Here is a 23,725-nt window from a genome sequence, read left to right as displayed (position 1 = left end):
AGCCTGCAGTCCAAATCTTTCACCCATAGAAAACATTTGGCGCATCATAAAGAGGAAGGTGCGACAAAGAAGACCTAAGACAGTTGAGCAACTAGAAGCCTGTATTAGACAAGAATGGGACAACATTCCTACTCATAAACTTGAGCAACTTGTCTCCTCAGTCCCCAGACATTTGCAGTCTGTTATAAAAAGAAGAGGGTATGCCACACAGTGGTAAACATGGCCTTGTCCCAACTTTTTTGAGATGTGTTGATGACATGATATTTAAAATCAACTTATTTTCCCTTAAAGTGATAAATATTCTCAGTTTAAACATTTGATATGTCATCTATGTTGTGTTCTGAATAAAATATTGAAATTTGAAACTTCCACATCATTGCATTCTGTTTTTGTTCACAATTGTACAGTGTCCCAACTTTTTTGGAATCGGGTTTGTACATAATGCATTTCTATCTGCAGGTTCTACATAAATAATATCTCTGAAGATTCTACAACACCATCCTTTTGAACCCAACTGTAGTCTTATTATAAATAATTCTAAAATAATTACGTCATTGCACATTCAAAAGGCACATTTTGTTTGTTGATTCCTTCTTAGATAATGGTGGATGACAGTCCTATTTTGATATATAAACAAAGTGCGTCACTGGCTGAGAAAACCGCCCCCAACCCAGCATTACAGCTTGAACTTACCATTGGCATCGTGGGAATACTCCACCCCAGCCACGGTACACCGTCTGAACACCATCTTGTTCTCAGTGAGAGTTCCTGTCTTGTCAGAGAAGATGTACTGCATCTGGCCCAAGTCCTCTGTGATGTTCAGCGCTCGACACTGCAGATGGGAGTCGGTCTCCTCGTCATACAGTTCCAGATCCTGATGGATGAAATACACCTGGCAGATCTTCACAATCTCTATCGACACGAACAGAGAGATGGGGATCAGGACCTAGAGACAGACAGGCGGGCAGACAGACAGACAGGGTGGGGTGAGACGGCATGGTGAAACAGCTTCGAGGACCAACATCTACAGTAAATGAGAAATGATAACCCTACAGCCTTGACAGAACAGATGACAGAGAACGAGACGAAAGGAAGTAGAAAGGAAAGGGAGGCAAGGAAGAGACAAAAAGAAAAAGAAAGAGGAAAAAAAGAGGGAGAAAGACAAAAAGAAAGACAAAGTGAGAGAGGTACCTGAAAGACGATGATCATTGTGAGGAATAGATAGATGGCTGACAGGACAGGTGACATGTGAGTTCCTTCAGGACTCAGGACGTCAAATACAGGCCTCTTTTCTCCATACTGATACATCCACAGACCATGGCCTGGAGGTAACATACAGTGGGAGAGGTACGGATTCAACACGTCAACAATATTGTCATAAAACATTTTCAATACTTACTCTCCCCGCTGTACATCCACAGCCTGTGGGTCATGGCTAGAAGATACACAGCGTACGTCTGTGACCTAACAGTTGGAAACTTCACTACTGTAGTTTGTTACACGGGAGTGCAATGAGTTCAGTATTTTTTACTAACGTGGAGATCACTACAATCACAATGCTTGAATTGTCACAATTCTTGAAGGTGTAGATCACTACAATCACGATGCTTGAATTATCACAATGCTTGAAGGTGTAGATCACTACAATCACGATGCTTGAATTATCACAATGCTTGAAGGTGGAGATCACTACAATCACAATGCTTGAATTATCACAATGCTTGAAGGTGGAGATCACTACAATCATGATGCTTTAATTATCACAATGCTTGAATTATCAGTGGCATTGGCTAACGTTAGCATTTTCCCCCTGCGTACTGCAGGACAATGGTGCTCCAACGGCAGGAGAATGAACCCTGAGGCCAGGTGAGGTGGTGCTGACATGCTCCCCTGTCCACTGAATAGTGTTACTGTGGTGCATCATGGTGGTGGCAAACAGCCATAACAACATAAAGTTCTGCATTCACTACTGTAAGTCTGTGGATAACAGTGGATAAATGTGAAATGTGTTTTCTCACTTGTAAATTGGAAGGTCAGTTTGCACTGACTAGGTGACTACCATCCTACCTGAAATACCTACAATCAAAAGCCGAGAAATAACAGGTCAACTAACTGGAAGTACGACGTTCATCTTTTTTTTCTAAACACTAGATAAACAAATGTTTCATGTATTCCATTGTATTTATTTAACCACAGATATCCATACAGTTATCTGCTGGGATAAGAACAAGAAACAAGACATTGCAGTCTAATGTTTAGATAAGAGCCTATCCATCAACTGTTCAAATGTCACAATCTCCACGGCTTAAGTCCTCAAAACCAGAACTATAGTCTCATGTAATTGGTCAGCAGCTGGAATCAGTTCTAATGCCCTGTGTGTTGAGACGAGATGGAAAAATGCTAGAATAGGCTTGTCTGCCTGTTGCTCTGACTGCCGATCGCTCTGACTGCCTGTACCATGAAATTCTAATTATACTATCACCTGCAAAACAGTGATTTGTCCAAATCATCTGCAAAACCAAAATCAAAACACCAAAACTATTGCTCAATTCTGACAGGTTCTGTGGTACTGTACCAGTTATGTTCATACACAGTAGATTAGTGCGCAAACGATCAATTGGAATAAGACAACCACATCAGTTCGAAACCGTTTGCCAGACCTTTCCTTTATCTAACCTGGATAGTCTGACCAATAACAACAGCTGCAGATTTCCAGAGTAAATAGCAGGACTACATCTGTACCGTTGTGACAAGCACATATCTGTTTCAAGTGTTCAAATCTACTTTCTCCTGTAAATACCAGATCATGTAAATACCAGATCATGATGAAACAGTTAGCTGAAGCACCTGCATCCCGGAGTAAAACTAACGATGTATACAGACAGTTCTACAGCCTTTTCCAGCGGGGTCACGTTGACCTGTCTGTAATATTGAGGGGGAGATGACCCCCGCCCCCCCCACCGGAATTACACATATTTAGTTTTTTTTGGTAACCGGTTAATGTTGGTGATAGCTGGCCACATATTTGTCAGGGCCCCAGCAAACTCCTGTACTGTTTGGGTTAGTGAAGAAATGTAGAGGAACGCCGCTATAGGATGCTCTACATCTAATACAATGTTATACATACCTATAACCATCTAATACTGTTATATATACCTATAACCATCTCATACAATGTTATATATACCTATAACCATCTAATACTGTTATATATACCTATAACCATCTAATACTGTTATATATACCTATAACCATCTAATACTGTTATATATACCTATAACCATCTAATACTGTTATATATACCTATAACCATCTCATACAATGTTATATATACCTATAACCATCTAATACTGTTATATATACCTATAACCATCTAATACTGTTATATATACCTATAACCATCTCATACTGTTATGTATACCTATAACCATCTCATACTGTTATATATACCTATAACCATCTCATACAATGTTATACATACCTATAACCATCTCATACAATGTTATATATACCTATAACCATCTCATACTGTTATATATACCTATAACCATCTAATACCACGTTATATATACCTATAACCATCTAATACCACGTTATATATACCTATAACCATCTAATACTACGTTATATATACCTATAACCATCTAATACTACATTATATATACCAATAAACGTTAAATACTACGCTTTACTTGTATATACATATAGCCATATAATACTATGTTGTGATACGTACCTATAGCCATGTAATACTATGTTGTGATACATACCTATAGCCATGTAATACTATGTTGTGATACATACCTATAGCCATGTAATACTATGTTGTGATACATACCTATAGCCATGTAATACTATGTTGTGATACGTACCTATAGCCATGTAATACTATGTTGTGATACGTACCTATAGCCGAGAACAGGCACATGACTAGCAGAATGATGACACACCATCCCACATCCACATTCATCTGCCTCTCCAGTTTACTGCGCTTGTAACGAGGGCCGTTGTTGTTCAGCATGGCTTTAGTCTCGTGACCTACACAACACATGGGCTGTTACATACATGATCTCAGGAACACACAGGCTGTTAACACAAAGGACCTCTTGAACACATTGGCTGTTTTCATACATGATCTCCGGAACATGGGCTGTGTTTTCATACATGATCTCCGGAACATGGGCTGTGTTTTCATACATGATCTCCGGAACATGGGCTGTGTTTTCATACATGATCTCCGGAACATGGGCTGTGTTTTCATACATGATCTCCGGAACATGGGCTGTGTTTTCATACATGATCTCCGGAACATGGGCTGTGTTTTCATACATGATCTCCGGAACATGGGCTGTGTTTTCATACATGATCTCCGGAACATGGGCTGTGTTTTCATACATGATCTCCGGAACATGGGCTGTGTTTTCATACATGATCTCCGGAACATGGGCTGTGTTTTCATACATGATCTCCGGAACATGGGCTGTGTTTTCATACATGATCTCTGGAACATGGGCTGTGTTTTCATACATGATCTCTGGAACATGGGCTGTGTTTTCATACATGATCTCCTGAACATGGGCTGTGTTTTCTTCTTTATATTTGTTATGAACCAAGGAAAGAGTCTGACAGGGTGTTTACCTGCTTAGGTCCCCACACACTCCTCTACGGTATGTGAGAGAGAGTGAGAGTGTGAGAGTGTGAGAGAGAGCGAGGGAGAGAGACTTGGGCCTACCTGCGTAGATGACTATACCCACACACTCCTCTGTGTTGCGGATGGTACATCCCCTGAGCAGTAGGTTGTCTTTGTACAGGCCGTCTCTCCTCCCACTGGAATGGGTTCTGTGGTACGGGAAACAGTTGCAGAGCATCAAACAGTTGTGACACGGTTGGAGGAGTCGTGGTATAGAAGGATGACAGGCACCTGGAGTATCAGCAAAGCCACCGACAGGACAAAAGCCAGGCAACATTCCTCTGAAGCTACGCTGAGACTGCAGCTGATCTGTGTGTCTCTGGTATGTTTCAGTGTTTGAGGGGATCACTCACATAACTGTACGTCACAGTGAAAAACAAAAGCCCTAGTAGATATACTAAACCAACATAAATTCTTAATTATGGAATAAGAGAAGGATGTGTGTGTTTCTGCTGTACTGAAAATCGCAATCGATCATGACACTGCAATGCATTGTGGGTATTCCTCAGAGGGCCCTCTTATCTCAGCACTCTAAAAATAATAAAGGACAACTAACCTAATAAGACCCTAATGGCCTCAGGCCAAAAAATCATCCAGCTCTTCAGCACTTTATACCAAATCTTCCCATTCTAGATCCTACTAGAACATCCACTTCACGCCCAAGCTTCACATCCCAGATCCCACTTCGACCAGAGTCCAACACCCACTACTATGTAACATTTAAAAGCTCATCAGCAGCCATCACCTGGGGGAGACATACAGGACATTAAGAGCAGGAGAATCTGTGTCACCACTGACCAGACCCTACTGACCTGAGTCACAGTAACAACTGACTAAGTCCCTACTGACCAGACCCCTACTCACTGAAATGTACTGACTATTAACTGACAAGAGCTGTACTGAACACTTACTACTGACCAAAGCGCTTACAGACCACTGACCGGTGTATACGGAGTATTGAGCCCTACCAACCCCAAACGGGAACAGAGTGCCTTCTGGGCCTCTGGTGGGGAGCGGTGCGAGGTCACGGTGAGTGTGTTTACAGAGGGCAGCTGGGTTGCGGGTGGAGCTGTAAACAGTGGAAGGGTTGGGCCGCTCTTCTCAACGATCATGCCAAGGCGTCCCCCTCCACCCGCCTCCACTGCAGCCCGGCAACCGAAACCCCATCCCATAATATAAGGAACATGTGGTTCCTGGTCAGGTGACTGGCGCTGGCTGTACTGACCCTCAGGGTGACACGCCTGGACAGAACATCCTGTCTATACAGACTCCACTGACCACTCCTCTATAGAGCTGACGGTACAGACTCCACTGACCGCTCCTCTATAGAGCTGACGGTACAGACTCCACTGACCGCTCCTCTATAGAGCTGACGGTACAGACTCCACTGACCGCTCCTCTATAGAGCTGACGGTACAGACTCCACTGACCACTCCTCTATAGAGCTGACGGTACAGACTTCACTGACCGCTCCTCTATAGAGCTGACCGGACAGACTCCACTGACCGCTCCTCTATAGAGGTGACAGTACAGACTCCACTGACCGCTCCTCTATAGAGCTGACGGTACAGACTCCACTGACCACTCCTCTATAGAGCTGACGGTACAGACTCCACCGACCGCTCCTCTATAGAGCTGATGGTACAGACTCCACCGACCGCTCCTCTATAGAGCTGATGGTGCAGACTCCCCCGACCACTCCTCTATAGAGCTGACGGTACAGACTCCACTGAACGCTCCTCTATAGAGCTGACGGTACAGACTCCACCGACCACTCCTCTATAGAGCTGATGGTACAGACTCCACCGACCACTCCTCTATAGAGCTGACGGTACAGACTCCACTGAACGCTCCTCTATAGAGCTGACGGTACAGACTCCACCGACCGCTCCTCTATAGAGCTGACGGTACAGACTACACTGACTGCTCCTCTATAGAGACACTCTTCACAGACACTCCACCAGTCAGTGCAGATTGGGATCACTGGGACATCCTTACTAGGACTGGGCAATATCAACAGAAATCAGTATTACGATATGTGAACCCAATAATCTCAATAACAATACAAATTGTTATCAAGTTACTTCTTAATGTTAATTACACTCAGTTAGCAGAATCTCTAAAATGCATTGGAATATGGCACAACTGTACTCAGCCTTTTTTAACACAAAGTTTTTGCAATATATATTGTTAAAGGTAATTAGGTCCAATTATCACAATACTGATTATTGTTGATATGACCCAGCCCTAATCACTACTCTAAACCCCAGCTATATCCTAACCTTAACTACAAAGTGGTTATGTCAGAGATAGGACGTCCCAACGATTCTTATTAGCAATATCTTCAGCTGATCGCTCTCCAAATGTTTAGATTATAGTAGCCTGGATACAAAAAGAGTTGTTTCATGTTGCAAACTCTTATGATCATTTTACTCTGGTCACAGACGCTCATATTTATCCCAATCCCAGTGTTTTACTTCTATTCATTTAAAAGATGTGGTGATAGTGTGTTCCGGCCCCAGAAGAGCTATCATGTTCAAAGTGACAATTACAACGAGTAGCAAACCAAGGGAGGAGGTTCGCCAATGAGAGCCTGAATGGGATTATCAACAGTGTGACCAAACTCAGAGGGAGCATCTGAGACAAGGGGGGGGGGGGGGGGGGGGGGGGGTTGTAGGTCAGTCATGAGGACATGTCAAGAACGGACTATTCCTAAGGTAAGTCTAATTTTAATTCAAGCTAGCGCCTTTCTAGTTTTAAAGTAATTTCTTTGTATAAAATAATGATCCTGATAAAATAATCTGCCATGATCAGATTAACGGTCCAGTCTGGTTCATATGGCACGGCGTGAATGACGATCCCAAGACAAACAGCATCTGCATCTTGTACAGGCGAAAGAGTAAAACAGCATCTGCATCTTGTACAGGCAAAAGAGTCAAACAGCATCTGCATCTTGTACAGGCAAAAGAGTCAAACAGCATCTCCATCTTGTATAGGCAAAAGAGTCAAACAGCAGGGTATTCAGACAGATGACAGTTGCAAACCAAATGGTAGCCTAGCAACACGAGGAACACTGTACAGGCCCGCACGCTGGGGCACGAGGAACACTGCACAGGCCCGCACGCTGGGGCACGAGGAACACTGTACAGGCCCGCACACTGGGGCACGAGGAACACTGTACAGGCCCGCACGCTGGGGAACGAGGAACACTGCACAGGCCCGCACACTGGGGCACGAGGAACACTGTACAGGCCCGCACGCTGGGGAACGAGGAACACTGTACAGGCCCGCACGCTGGGGTTCAGGGAAGAGGGGTTGGATGATTCCTGCCGGGCTGACACAGTGGATGAACACTGATTCAGATTAAACTCTTAACAAGCCTTACCTGCAGAATGTGGATGTCTGTGATTAATAACTGTCTGCTATTAATCCATCAGGATGCAGGGTCCAAACACCTTGTTTTGAAATATCATTATTTGGGGTTATAGAAACGGCTAAAGAGAAAATTCTTATCGCAGCGGTCCCCAACAGGTCATTCACCCTAATCCACTGATAACTTTCCACCGCAAACTGTCCAAAAATCACACAAGGATCAGACACCACAGGATAGCAGCTAGTGTCAGATCAACAGAACAAAGACATTGGTCACCCCTGTTTTTCGTCTCCAATATCTGGCAAGTAAATTTCAGGGATACAAACCCAGTCTGTGGCTTGTGCCTCTCTGTGTGTAGCCAGTTTAATGATGGCCTTCTAGTGAAGATAATATTCTTACAAAGCTAACAAAATGGTCTGCAGAAGGAATTTAATCACTGAAAAACTCAGAACATGCCATTCTGTTCTCTTAAGAACATTCAACACGGTCAAACCACAAGAAAAATCTAAAACATTAAAAACAGTTAACCAAAACAAGAACAACTAAAAATATTTAACATGGTCAACCAAAACAAGAAAAATTAAGAACATTTCCATATTTTCTTTAATGTTTCCAGCTATTTCTGTAGTCTGCTCTCACAAAACCATAACCCAACTCTTAAAAGATACATCACTCTTGGTATTGATCCAAATAAATTTCATCAATAAGACTATGTCTGCTTCCCACAGCTTTTACAGAAACTTAATCCAAATCTTCTCATTAAATGTTGTAGGTCTTCATGAACTGGATTCATACTATGCATCAGACTAACTGGGCAGCTGGTGGAAAACAGACTCTGATACAGATTCAAAAGTGAAATGAAAAGTCAAAAGAATAATACAAAAACAGGCTGATAGACTCCGCAAATATGCTGGCAAATGGTTTGGTGGTGTAATTAGACATTGCAACGGGGCGGAATCACGTCATGGGAACAATGCTAATGTGTTTAATAGTGAGAAACTTATTTAATCCCAGGGGCTTGGTGCCAAAATGCAACCTATTTCCTTTAAAATGAACTAATTTTAAGCCCAATGGGCCTTGATGCACATTAACTGCACTATATGGGGAATAGGGTGTCATTTGAGCCACACATATTGTACGGAACACGCATTCATCCAGTTAGTTATAATCCAGGTCTGAATGGGCTTTTAACCAACACCAGCACACAGAAAGAGCAGTATGAAGGAATTACCATCTGTAGCTCATGATGACCAATTACAGCTCAGTGACTTAGGATTCACATGAGCGATTATGTATCGGAAAGCAGACATTGTGATTTGGAACGGAGTAGATCATGTTAAAATTATGTTTCGGAGATGATGACTCTTAAAGTGGCTGAAGATTTATCATGATTATGTAGAAATGAAGGTGTACTCACATGTAACCACGGAAACGGGCCAGATCGTTGTTTGGCTTCTCACATTCTATGACGCTGCGGTATTTGGACGGGTCAAATTCACAATCCTGCAGAGAAAGAGACGTTTAAATGAGACCACACAGTCAGTGCTTTATTAACAACTACACAATCACTGATATTAACACAGTCCATCTATAAATCACTAAAACTCATCGGATTGAAGGAGAGAGACAAAGGTAGAGAGGAGAAAAAGGAAAATAGACAGAGCAGCGAGGACCAGACAAATGCGGAGGAGGACCAGGCCTTTAATAACAGAGCGTCTCAGCATAGCAGTGCTGACCTAGTAGCAGGACAGAACGTCCATCCGTAAAATCTTACTCATCATGAAACAGGAGGCAAAACTGGTCCAAGATCAGCACTCTGTCACAGAAATGCATTGAGATCAAACCCTGGCCAATTAGAGGTAAGGATATTAATGACTTTGATAAAACTGGACTCAACAATCATTACGAGCGGACCAAAGCATTCATGTCACGTAGGTGACAAAGGCAGAACAAACGGCAGACCTGGTGCCAGTGTAGTGAGAAGCGCTGTGGAATGCCAGTAAACACTGACTAACGCATCAGAAGGTTCTGGAGTCTTCATGACACATCGGCGTACCCTTCGGTTCAAGGTCAAAGGTTTGGACAGGTTGAACAGTTGGCGTCAACGGTCTGGTTTCGAGGTCCCAAATGGCACCCGGTTCCTACATAATGGAGGGAATAGACAGGCCCGGCCCCACAGCCGCGAAGGGCCCGGCCCCACAGGGGACAAACAGACAGAGAAAGAGAGACAACAGAGAGACAGCAACCGGAATGTAGTCCACAGAGACTAGTGTCTGCCCTTACTGATAGACTTCCTGTCCAGTCTGTAAAATCTGCAGACCACCTGTCAGACTGACTGACTGACTGACTGTACATCTTACCAGGTCCAGAAAGCTGCGCACCACTTGTCTTTGCTTGAGGTTCGTCTCCCCATCCAGGGTCGCAGTCTCGATGTGGACCAGCCGGTCCGGATCGCTGGAGCTGAGCAGCAGAACATCGGCAGGCAGGATCTCATTGCAGCGCAGCCGAATGAAGTCCCCGACGCGCACCTCCTTCCAGAAGCGCTCCAAATACTGGCGCTCTGGCCTAGATGTTCACAGGGAGAAGAGAGCAGTTATTCATGCTGCTCGTCCGTCCTAATGGGAGGAACAGGGACGTGAAAATATATTAAGCAAGCAGCGGTAGCTTCCGGAACTGTGAAATCATTGGAGTTAAACAGGTAGGTTAGTGTGCCGGTTAGAGCTGCATTTTAAGGTGGCGAGTACTCATCCCGGTTAGAAGAAAAAAATCTAAAAGTCACTTGATATTACTCCAAGCAATGAATTAAAACTAGAACAAATACCCTCTGTTCTATTTACAGCCAACATAAACCTGTCCGGTATTTGGGAGGTGTGGGGTAAAGTGACACATCATTCTAGCCCATTCTTGAGCTAGACTACACAAACACGACCCCATTCTCAAATCATTTGGACATACAGTAGCATTCTGTATTCTCACAGACAGAACAGGACCTTGTGTAGTGCTGAATCTTTCTTACACACCAGTCACTCATTTCATAAAAGGCTGAGTGCAGGCAGGTTTTTAACTGGTTATTTAAGAACATTACCTCACCCTGTTGTATGTTCAGTGACTGCTCCATCCATTTAATGACCTACAACAATTACTTAAGAATATATCTTATAAATGCTTTCGGAGTATAAGTGTCACACTTCAGAATCCAGAATATACATTTGACTTCCTGATATCTCCATGAAATATTTAATTCTAAACAAACCATAATTTTGATATATAATCGATTGTCAGGCCTTGTATTCCATACCGTACAGTATTAGCAGAAAACATTTGTTTGCCCAGACACATATAAAACCTTTTAGTAGTAAGACTGCTGAGTCTAGAAGGGGTGTGATGTTTAGACCACAGTCAAAGCAGACACTATTGGAACAGGAAGATTCTCTTTCACAAAACCAACCGTCTCCAACCAAATGCTGGAGAGGTGCCCAGAGTGGGTCAACGCTCTCTGCCTCGTGGTCCAGTTGTCACAGTGACCTGAGGTTGGTGGAATTCTGGCAGTGCCATTGGGATGTTGCTTAGGGCAGCACAGACTGGCCCGGGGTGATGTCCTGGGCCTGTTAATGTTTCGAAAGGCCCAGGGAACCTTGTCGAGACACACGGCCCAATTAACTCAGTCAAGAACCAGGAGATTTTAGAGCAAGATCTTTGATCTTTTGGTCTCGGCCAAAACAGGGTTATCAGTGGATCTGCCAGCAGGACAATAATCGAGAGCATTCCTCCAGATCCACACAAGAACCACAGACTCAAGCGTTCTGATCAAAAACCCCAAACTGCGGGGCGGGTGGAGACGTCAGCAGGACTCTGAAGCATCTGGATGCATCAGTGCATGTTCTCTTGGCAAGGGGAGGGTGCACAAAGTACTAAATGCAGAGGTGCCAATCATTTTTATTGCTTGGTTAAGAATTGTTTATTTTTCCATAACATTTCTTGCTCATCTTTAAGGCGGACGATCATTCTGAAGGCACTGTACAAACAAATTCAACATGATTTTCAGTTTTATTTTTCACATAAGGTGGTCCTGGCCACTCTGCTGAGCCGACCCCCCCCGCCACCTGTCTCTGTCCTTGTCCATGTGGTCATGCTTCTGACCCGGACTGGGTCTGGACATTTATTAACTATTACAACTTGTAATAACGTTATTACAACGCGCGCAGAGAGACAGGCAGAAACAGATGTGTGTGCTCCTGTTTATTCATGTTCCTCCGATTCCCCCACCTGTACATCCATGAACCCAGATGGCCCTGTGAGCCTGCACTCCAACTCATTTACTGTAAACAGCCAAGTTAGTGCAATTCATATCAGTCTGTCTTTTATCACTTGTTATTTCCATTCATGGAACTGTGTACACTGTCTATTTCCTTGTGTAAAATCCTGTCTTTCATTTACTATTTATTGTTTAAATTCTACTTGCTTAAAGGGCACTACGCAGAATTTACTCTGCTCCTATTGAAATTGTAGCAACAACTATTCAGTTAATTACTATGTTAAGTCTTCCCTGTGAGAGTGGATTGCTTCTCTTCCCCTATCAGTGACCAGCTTAAAAACGCTGTAAAAATTATATTTCTATAATTCCTTTTACTGTCACACAAAATGTATGAAAGATAAATGGTTTGTCAACGAAGTAAGTGAAAGAAAAGAATTTGATGTGAGTGTCAGCAGTCAGTGAAGCTGGGACCGTCAATTCAAAATTCTAGTTTTGTCACATGTAGCAAGTTAAGTCACACAACCAAACCCACTAAACCTACACAGAGAAATAGAGCCAGCAGGAAAGAGGAGTGAAGCATCTATCTGTACCTGACTGTACACTGCCCAAGTGTGCACCCCCCCTCACTGCCCCCAGCGCCCCACACCCCCCTCCCGTCCAGCCCACCCTTTGTAAATATTATCATATAATTCCAGACTTCTTTCCAGTATAAATACTACACCCCTGTGGATATACAGCAAACTTGAAGGAAACAGTCCTAGTGAATAATGGTCCTCCTTATCAGCAGTAGGTGAGTTCTAGGTTAGGGATTTAAGGTGAGAAATAACTCCATATATTTCTTGCAAAAGATAGCCACTTAGCTAATGCCATCACTAATGCCTTCACACACACACACACACACACTCATGTTCAGTGTGTGTGTGTGTGTAGTCGTGGTACTGACACATTGCACACTGACATTGGTCCAAACCCAACACCTCCACAGACCGCAACATTAACCCAACACCTCCACCCACAGACCGCAACATTAACCCAACACCTCCACCCACAGACCGCAACATTAACCCAACACCTCCACCCACAGACCGCAACATTAACCCAACACCTCCACCCACAGACCGCAACATTAACCCAACACCTCCACCCACAGACCGCAACATTAACCCAACACCTCCACCCACAGACCACCACATTCATCGTCACACTGACACAGGACTATAGCTCAGAACCTCCACCCGGACTACAATTCGCAAACATTACATCCAGAAAATAACCTAAGGAGCAGTAAGACAACATATGAAAATGTATGCAGTGACTACTGTAAATAACTATCTTTTAAGGGATTTTAGCTGACACTTATTCAATGTTAAATACATGTATGTATGTATGTATGTATGTATGCATGCATGCAAATGTACCATGAGCCAAACGTAAAGGCTTATATCTCAGACCAACTTCATAGGCTGATATCTCGGACCAACTTTACAGGTATTTTTCATGAATCCGTTCTTTTAGGGCATTTTCCCAGACCAGGTTACTAGGTCTTTTTTCTATACTAAGCTTAGTCCAGGACTAAAAACAATGTATGGTAGTTACAAAAGACCACAAAAATACAGCAAATCCGGACTGCTTCATCTGTGCAGAGTAACCCATCCTAAATAAACCCTAACCCCGCTGCGTTTTCACGGCACCACCCTGGACCCTGCATCTCGCAGGGAGAAGTTCTGCACAATGTTTACCACCACAGTGGCAGGAATCACACAGCAAAATCCAATTATCTCCAACCTTGAGAACAGCGTCAGCCCAGGCCTAGCTTAACTAGCAAAGGCCCGAAACACTAGTCCCTTTGATTCCAGAGGACCATGCCCTATGCATGGCCCAGCCTTGCCTAGCCCGACCCACAGAGCTGCTTTTCATTTTACGAAACACAGGCTCTCCACACAAGGCCTCAGGAAAATAAATATGTACCACCTCTTAGAGAACAGATCAGTGTACAAAAACTCACAGGGAAGTCAAGGGTTGAAAAATGAACTTCCCAGTGAGTGCTTAGAGGTGGGTATCAGAATTAGAAAGTGTATAAAAGAACACCCTATTCCCATTAAATTGCACTACTATAAGGGTTCTGATGGAAAGCAGTGTACCGCTTAATAAAGTTCAATTTGGATCAAGTTCTGATATCACCACGGGCCCAGGTCGCAGACAGCACCCTACCTGGGGAACGGGGCTCAACAAGGAACAGATCACATCTATGTCAGGGGTCCGTGTCGTTGTAAGGAACCATTAATGGTCATGAACAGTGTTTACATACTGACAATTCTATAGAGATGCTTCTACTATATATGTATTTTGTAACTGGGACCACACTGAGCCCAGGTGGGGTGTCCTGACAGTGCAGAACACCTTCCACAGCGAGGCCCTAACCCAGACTGGAACACTGCATCCTGTGACACCAAGTTCATAAGGAGATACATCAGTTCCTCTCCGTTAAGCCATGTTTCCTAGGTCTGTTGCATTGCGGTGGAGCTTTTAACATAACAGTATATTGGTCTTGTTTATAATGGTTAAGTACTTATGGCCATAGTATATACTCTGATAGGCCATGCATATGAGTAAGTCAATGTGGGTGGAATGTCAACCATGACAGTCCAACTTGTGGAATTAATTCCATGGCCTGTTCTCCGACTAAAAATAATCTATAGCCGAATGCAGCCCTGAAGTGGTCAAAGCCAGCATGCAATTTTTGGGTTGCCTAAGCACGAAATGCAGGCAAATTATTTTGATGTTGTCCATTTTGCAAACAGCCATTGACTCCAACCCCGTGGCCCTGCCTCTGCTGTCCCTGAACAAGGTTCCAAACCCGAGGCCTGGAATGCAGCGACCACCAGTAGGCTACCCAAAAGAGTCTAACCCGGTACGCAAGAGACCATGGGTGAAGTTGTAGATACAGCATTGGGGTTTTTTGTTAATAAAGAAAAGGTATTCATGTTAGGAAAAGTGTTCCTATAGGGATGATGAAGAAGACTTCCGTGGTTCTGACAACTTCGATGAAGTTAACGAAAAAGAAATACAGTTGTATTGAATCACAGGGTGGGAACTTGCAACAACAGTAGGTAGCCGTATCCGTTCTGTTTGAAACAAACACTGGTACCGCAAAAAGCCCCATCTAGACATCTGTTTGGCAGCCTCGCAATCCAAAACGGCTACTTATTGAAGACATTTAATATAATCCATATGATAAATACCTGCTATAGACCAAACAATCCATGTGATTGATTTCTTTATCGGATCGGTGTCTTCTATAATCCTCCCATAAGTCTTTGATAGCGGTGACAGACAAGATGAACACCACTGGGGCCAGGGCCAGTTCTGGTTGGAAAGCATTACAAACTGGGACAAAATTCAATAACGCAATGAAAACAAAGTATACGTTGGCAAACCTATGAAACTGCTCGAACAAATTCTTCGGTAGAAAAGATAGCAGTGTGTACTTGGTTGTTTTAATCTTATTGTCTGCATAGTGTCTATTCGGGTTGTCTTCTGCTTTGGTTCGGTAGTATAACAGGTTAGAATGCACAGTTCGTGTTTTGTATTCCTTTTTGGTTTTCTTTCGCTGCCTTTTCGCTTCTTTGGAGCCTTTAACCACTTCGGTTTCTGTAGTCTTCTCTCGCGCCATACTTTTGCTATAACTCTCACAAACTTTTGTTTTCTTTCCCGTTTTTCAAACATATAAAAGTCCTATGTAATCATAGTGCTCCATACCTGTACCATGACAGTTACTTTTCACTATCTCTTCACGCTATTTCCTTTACAAACATCTCGTCGATTGTCCCTCTTTTGCCCTTTAGGTTTTTTATTGTATCAACCTTTTTCCATTTGCAGCTGGGAGATGCTTCGAAAGGCAATGATGTAGTTGTGACCAGTAAAACGTTTACCGCTCAATCTCTACTTTCTAAAAGACATGGATAGACTTTGTAGACGCTTTTGAATTGTGAAGTCGATTGGCGCACTTGTAAAGATCAGCGGATGTGTGCAGCGTCGGCAAAAGAGAGGTGCTGGTAAAAGGAAATGGAACTCGTCACTTCTGACGAAAACTGACGCGTTCACGCTCCTCCCTTGTACTATTTTTTTCGGATGGAAGTGCCACGCGGACCGACGCGGTCTTATTTGAGTTCAGGCTGTCCTTCTGCGAGTCAGGCTGACTCTCAGTACAAACACTGAAAAGTTCAACCACGTTATGACATCTTGAAATACTCCAACGAATCGATGTGATTATAGGTCAAATGTTGAAACATTTCTGGTTTTGTTAGTCCTAATGTTCTCGTCGTCTTTGACAGGAAGACCAAATGCTCCACAGTAGCTTTTCAAGGTTGGGTCTGGTGCATCCTGTAAAATGCAACATGAAAAATAAGCAGTCGCCAGCCTTTGATTAAGGGAAACGTGTTCAATGAAATTTTTTTTGACTAATATTTAAACTTTACTAATATAAAGTTTTAATTAGTTGAGAAGAAGTCTAATTGAAAATCCCAATCCCAGTGAGCTTCTGAGGCCGTCTGGTAGCTGACCGAATGAAACCAGCAAGTATTATAGAATAAGGCCTAATCCACTCAGAGTGAATTTGCAGCTTCTGTGTCTGCAGAGAGTGAAAGAGAGAGAGAGACAGGCAATAAAATGATGACTGAATGAATAATGAATGAATATCTTATTTTATATTGGCTGTGAGAGGAGAAGGAAGTGCAGGTTAGGAGAAAATTAGCAGAGAGGAGAGGATGAGAGGATGAGGACAAGAGAAGGGGACAGTGAATTAGTGCTATCTCTGGCCTGGCCTCTTTAGTCTAAGGTCAGATCCAGCCTGCTGCCTGCTTTCAGGTCCAGCACACACTGGTCCCTCATTCATCACAGGGAAATTACCCTCCTCCACAAACAGTGCCTTTTACCCAACAGCTGGCCAGTCCTTTTGCAGATGAAGGGGCCCCTGCCTTTCCTGTGATGAGCCACAGATATCTCCTACTACCCAAATAAATGGCTTTATTTTGCCTTTCAGCAAAAACTAAGACTTTTGCTCAGCACTCTAAATAAATGCCTCTGATGATCTCATACAGTATATTAAACAGTGGAGTATAATTCTCCACACCTGAACTATGTTGTATAGACTTTATGCTTATGTTTAACATGGCGTCTTCTCTCTACGCCCTAGCTTTGGTCACTGTGTCTGTACACTGTACATGTCTCCTTTTTAAAAAATTTATAATAATTTAATCCTTACAAGTTGTTGCATTTCTACATTCAGTGTTTTGATTGGTGCAGCATCCATACTGGGTTGTGTAGTTGAAATTATTATTATATTACATGAAAAAATATATATATTTCTGTTCCTCCGGGAAGGTATTTTTGACCCATTTAGTCTTTAACTGTGTTATAGACCTAATTTAAAATGGATTAAATATATTTCTTGCTATCAGTGTTAGCACAATACACCATAATGACAAGCGAAAACGTGTCTTTATTTGTTTTTCCTTGTCATGCTTACTTAGACCTATTAGCAAATAGGTATTGGTGTACATTATGTCTGAATACTTGAATGCCTTGTGATGATAATAGTCTGGACCAAAAAACCTTTGTCAAAATGCCACTGCCATACAGAAGGGTTGTTGCTTCTCATTGATATAGACTTAGTGATTCAATGCCTCTGGCTATGGCATGCACATAGACAATTTGCTGCAAGTTGAGCCATTGCTTTTGCCCATGAGTAATTAACATATTTCCTCTGGTTGTAAAAAAAAATTGGAAATGAATTGAATTGGATGATGATTAAGGAAGTGCATCTCTGCCTCCACCTATCAGTGCTGTGACTACATGTTCCCTGTGAGTCTCCATGTCATGTATTTTTCTATAGCCAGTGGTCAATCAGCCTGTATTTTAGCCAGATCAGTCTCTCTTTCTATTTATCTATGAACAGTACTGTGCAAATGTCTCTCTGTATATTGTTTTCTGTTACAAATAAATATAAATAATGAAATGTCTTTATTTCAAATTTCAGGCTGGTGATGTTTGCACAGCACTATGCATCTTTTTATTTGTCCTTATTTGGCCTCCCCAATTCTGTTCAGCCTTTGTTGGGTCATTGTGTGTTTCTTGCCTGCCTGATTCCTGTCTTTGCCTGCCTGATTCCTGTCTTTGCCTGCCTGCGTCCTGCTTTACAAAAATGGACAGAATGACCCAACCAGAACAAAAGGACCCAGCGGAGTTAAGGAGGAAACTTGGGGACCAGGAGAGGTGCCTCAACGAGCTTGCCCCGCTCATTTTGGCCCTCCACCCGGAGGCCTCCCCAAACTATTTTTGGTGGGGAACTATGGGGCAGCCTGCACGGAGGATCGAGGAGGAGACTGAGGGATGGAGCCCAGCAGCGCTCCTGACCCAGCGAAGCCTGGCTGCCCAGAGCCTTCCAGGCCGACGCCGGCCAGCAGTCCTCCCTTGCCGGCACAATCTGTATTTGCACAACCCATACAATATTTTCTTTGTGATGTAGTCTTTTATACATTTACAACGATATGACTGGAATCTCCACAGAATGACTTGCACGATTCCACAGTTGAAATAAGCTACACTTCCAGACGGGCTGCCCCCAGTCAGTTGAGGTTTGCAACAACAAACCCTCAATACAAGAGGCCCTCAGTGAGTCTGCTTAGTCCCCTGTTCTGTCCTCCCTGTCCAACCACGACTGTGACGTTCTGCACGAATCCAACATCATCCAGTTTGCTGACGTCTTCAGTGGTAGGACTGATCACTGATGGTGATGAGATACCTATTGGGAAGAAGGCAGTGGGGTGCTGTGACAACAATCTCTCAATGTCCGCAAAACAAAGTGGTTGATTGTGCACTACAGGACACAGAGGGATGAGTACAGCCACTTTCAAAATAGAGAGGTTGGGAAAAGGGCACGTTAAGGTCCTCTTCCTGTTTAGGAGGTTTAAAAACTGGGAAAAACAGACCATAGAGAACCTCTTGAGCACTTGCTTAGTATTTCAATTCACTACAGAGGATAGTGCAAAGAATCGGGACCAAACTCCCTGCCAATCAGCACCTTGATAACAGGGGTCAACCCAGGGTCCGACTCCCTGTCATCCAGGACCTCTACATCAGGGGTCAACGGGAGGTCAAACGCACTGTCATTCAGGACCTCTCAGCTAGGAGATGTCATAGTAAGGCCTGGAAAATTTGCCACTGACCCAAGCCGCCAAGACAGAATGTTCTTTAGTCCGGTGATCCCCAACTTCTCTCACTGAGTACCCCAAACATTGTACATTTTCCATTTAGCCAGAACAAACTCATCTGACACTTCACATGTATGGCTTGGCTTGGAAAATCAAACATACCGACAGTCAAACAGCCGGCCAGCAAGCCAGTCAAACAGTCAAACTGACAATCAGAGAGATATCAGAAAGCAGCCAAACAGCCGGCCCCAAAGTCAAATAGCCAGCCAGACAGTTTAACAGCCAACCAGAAAGTCAAACAGACAAATGCCAAACAGACATCTAACAAAACAGACAGCTAATGAAACAGCCAGACATTCAAACAGACTGACACACAAACAGACAGACAGTTAAACAGACAGTAAAACAGACCATCAAACTGCCAGAAAGTCAAACAGACAGATGCCAAACAGACAGCTAATGAAACAGCCAGAAATTCAAACAGACCGACACACAAACAGACAGACAGTTAAACAGACAGTAAAACAGACCATCAAATAGCCAGACAGTCAAACAGACAGACATGCAGACAGACACCAGAGGGCATGAGACTCCAGCCAGTATCATAGGCAGTCAGTGCTTCACTGTTCCCATGGCAATCTCAGTGTGTGTGTGTATGTGTGTGTGTGTGTGTGTGTGTGTGCTTTGGGGCACTTACGTCGTTCTCCATGAGAGAAAAGGCTACTTTAAGCTTAAGGGTTAGGTTTATAGAAAAGGTACAAAATTAGGGTCAGCTGAAGGGTTAAAGTTAGTTTTTCAGGGTTAGGGTTAGGTCAAAACCATTTTATTGGCAAATTTTTTTGGGGTCCACACAAGAACAGTAAAACTGAAAGTGTTTATGTGCCTGTGTGTATATGCGTGTGTGTGTGTGTGTGTCTTTGTACCCACTTCAAAAGTGTTTTTCACTGGTCCAGAGCTATTCCACTCAGTCTTGTTCAATGCAGAGTTAATCAGCAGTTTGCAAAGATAATCAGATAGGCTGCATCCCAGCCACAGCAACTGAAGTGCACTACTTTTAACCAGAGCCTAATGGGCCAAAGGTTGGGCACTATGAAGGGAATAGGGTAAGAATTGGGATGCGCGACAGACAAGTCATTTAGATTCAGAACCCGACGGTGAGTGCCAGGACTGTGTGGGCGTAGCTCCCATAAAGTGTTCAAGCCAGGACATTTCCGCCATTTTTAGGCCTGTTTTTCATGTTACGAAGTGAACAGCTCTAATGGGACGAATCACAAAGCTGTGTAAAACGTTTTGGTCTTGACTTCTGAATCATATAGATGGGCTCCACACAGAGGAGAGATATCAGGAACAATCTGGAAAAAATACCAAATAGAAAAGGAGGAAGATGAGGAGAGAGTGAAGATGAGAAAGAGAAGGAAAGGACAGCAGGAGAAGGAGGAGTATGGAGATGGAGAGGAGGAGGAGAGGAGGAGGAGAGGAGGAGGAGAGCAGGAGAAAAGTAGTTCTCTGACAGTAGTTGTGGTTCCAGATGGTTTAGTAGGTAATATGCTACAGGAGGTATGTTAGGTGACTCGGTGAAGGAGGTGATTTTTATAGGAGGCATCTTGATATAGGAGGGGAATTGGTGTAGGGGTGTATTGATTCAGGAGGTGTGTTGGTGTAGGTGTGGTGTTGGTATAGGAGGCGTCTTGGTGTAGGAGATATCTTGGTGTAGGGGTGTATTGATTCAGGAGGTGTGTTGGTGTAGGTGTGGTGTTGGTATAGGAGGCGTCTTGGTGTAGGAGATATCTTGGTGTAGGGGTGTATTGATTCAGGAGGTGTGTTGGTGTAGGTGTGGTGTTGGTATAGGAGGCGTCTTGGTGTAGGAGATATCTTGGTGTAGGGGTGTATTGATTCAGGAGGTGTGTTGGTGTAGGTGTGGTGTTGGTATAGGAGGCGTCTTGGTGTAGGAGATATCTTGGTGTAGGGGTGTATTGATTCAGGAGGTGTGTTGGTGTAGGTGTGGTGTTGGTATAGGAGGCGTCTTGGTGTAGGAGATATCTTGGTGTAGGGGTGTATTGATTCAGGAGGTGTGTTGGTGTAGGTGTGGTGTTGGTATAGGAGGCGTCTTGGTGTAGGAGATATCTTGGCGTAGAGGTGTATTGATTCAGTGTGTTGGTGCAGGAGCTGTATTGGTGTAGGATGTGTGTGTTTTTGGAGGTGTGTTGGTGTAAGAGGTGTTTAGGTCTAAGAGGTGTTTTGGTGTATGAGGTGAATAGATGTAGGTGTTTTGGTGCAGGAGGCGTCTTGGTGTAGGAGGTGTTTTGGTGCAGCAGGCTGCATGTGGGTATATATCATGAATTAGAATTTTTCTCATTGGTTGCTGCTCACCCCGCTCCATGACGGGCGTCTTATAATGAATCTCCAGGCTGGATATTAGCTCTGTCACCATGGAGGAATGATGACTGCCCGGCCCTGGCATCTCAGCGCCAGCCTCCCAAATGGCACCCTATTCCCAGTAGAGTGTGCTACCTTGTGCCAGGACCTGTTGGGACCAAAATGTAGAGAATAGGGTACCATTTGGAACACGGCACAGGGCAAAACATGCTGCTGTTTTAGTAGCTGATCAATCTGCACAGTGGCACCAAGCAACACCATCACAGAGCAGCATTGGACATCTAATTAATGGGGCTCCAGAATGATTCGGCTCCTGGTTGCTCTATACTATACTGACAGTGCCTGGGGGTCCTGCTAAAAAAGGTATTGCAAATTGCCACACTTGTTTGTCGGAGAAACGCTCCTATTTGGGAGTGAACATGCCGACAAACCTATGGGATCACGGTGGAAACAAGTCTTGGGCTTCAGTGTGTTTATATCCTGATAGTTTGAGATAACTGTGGAACTTGAATGTTTTTCATGTATTATTTTGTCACTGTCAGTTTTAATGATTTTCTGGTTGAGCTAGCTGTGTGATGAAAATACATGTAGAGCTGGCTATGTAGAACCAGAGTATAGTGGGGCTGTGTAGAACCAGAGTATAGTGGGGCAGTGCAGAACCAGAGTATAATGGGCTGTGTAGAACCAGAGTATAATGGGCTGTGTAGAACCAGAGTATAGTGGGCTGTGTAGAACCAGAGTATAGTAGGGCTGTGTAGAACCAGAGTATAGTGGGCTGTGTAGAACCAGAGTATAGTGGGCTGTGCAGAACCAGAGTATAGTGAGGCTGTGTAGAACCAGAGTATAGTGGCCTGTGTAGAACCAAAATATAGTGGGGCTGTGCAGTATAGTGGGGCTGTGCAGTATAGTGGGGCTGTGTAGAACCAGAGTATAGTGAGGCTGTGCAGTATAGTGGGGCTGTGTAGAACCAGAGTATAGTGGGGCTGTGTAGAACCAGAGTATAGTGGGGCTGTGCAGTATAGTGGGGCAGTGTAGAACCAGAGTATAGTGGGGCTGTGCAGTATAGTGGGGCTGTGTAGAACCAAAGTATAGTGGGGCTGTGTAGAACCAGAGTATAGTGGCCTGTGTAGAACCAGAGTATAGTGGGGCTGTGCAGTATAGTGGGGCTGTGCAGAACCAGAGTATAATGGGCTGTGTAGAACCAGAGTATAATGGGCTGTGTAGAACCAGAGTATAGTGGGCTGTGTAGAACCAGAGTATAGTAGGGCTGTGTAGAACCAGAGTATAGTGGGCTGTGTAGAACCAGAGTATAGTGGGCTGTGCAGAACCAGAGTATAGTGAGGCTGTGTAGAACCAGAGTATAGTGGCCTGTGTAGAACCAAAATATAGTGGGGCTGTGCAGTATAGTGGGGCTGTGCAGTATAGTGGGGCTGTGTAGAACCAGAGTATAGTGAGGCTGTGCAGTATAGTGGGGCTGTGTAGAACCAGAGTATAGTGGGGCTGTGTAGAACCAGAGTATAGTGGGGCTGTGCAGTATAGTGGGGCAGTGTAGAACCAGAGTATAGTGGGGCTGTGCAGTATAGTGGGGCTGTGTAGAACCAAAGTATAGTGGGGCTGTGTAGAACCAGAGTATAGTGGCCTGTGTAGAACCAGAGTATAGTGGGGCTGTGCAGTATAGTGGGGCTGTGTAGAACCAGAGTATAGTGGGGCTGTGTAGAACCAGAGTATAGTGGGCTGTTGAGCACAGCCAGACGGAGTCTGAGCCAGAGCCTGATGAGTTGGTGTGAGTGGGTGACAGCAGATGACTCCCCGTCTGTGGG

General features: G+C 44.0%; 1 protein-coding gene across 2 annotated transcripts in view; it reads right to left on the bottom strand.

The window, feature by feature from the left end:
• The window catches only part of atp10a (ATPase phospholipid transporting 10A), a 45,310-nt gene extending 29,018 nt beyond the window's left edge, over positions 1–16,292 (bottom strand). For both annotated transcript variants that reach the window (XM_029121710.2, XM_029121711.2), the window contains exons 1-7: positions 15,561–16,292; positions 10,424–10,628; positions 9,481–9,566; positions 4,733–4,839; positions 3,907–4,038; positions 1,192–1,322; positions 694–946 (exon numbers count right to left, since the gene is read on the bottom strand). In XM_029121710.2, the coding sequence (XP_028977543.2) occupies positions 694–946; positions 1,192–1,322; positions 3,907–4,038; positions 4,733–4,839; positions 9,481–9,566; positions 10,424–10,628; positions 15,561–15,991 (1,345 nt within the window). In that variant the 5' untranslated portion in view covers positions 15,992–16,292. The remainder of the gene's footprint in view (positions 1–693; positions 947–1,191; positions 1,323–3,906; positions 4,039–4,732; positions 4,840–9,480; positions 9,567–10,423; positions 10,629–15,560) is intronic.
• Positions 16,293–23,725: the final 7,433 nt, after the last annotated feature.

This window comes from Esox lucius, chromosome 8 (assembly GCF_011004845.1).
Source record: "Esox lucius isolate fEsoLuc1 chromosome 8, fEsoLuc1.pri, whole genome shotgun sequence".
Taxonomy (NCBI): Eukaryota; Metazoa; Chordata; class Actinopteri; order Esociformes; family Esocidae; genus Esox; species Esox lucius.
The sequence above is the reverse complement of the archived record's forward strand: the minus strand, read 5'-3'. Positions and strand labels throughout refer to the sequence as shown.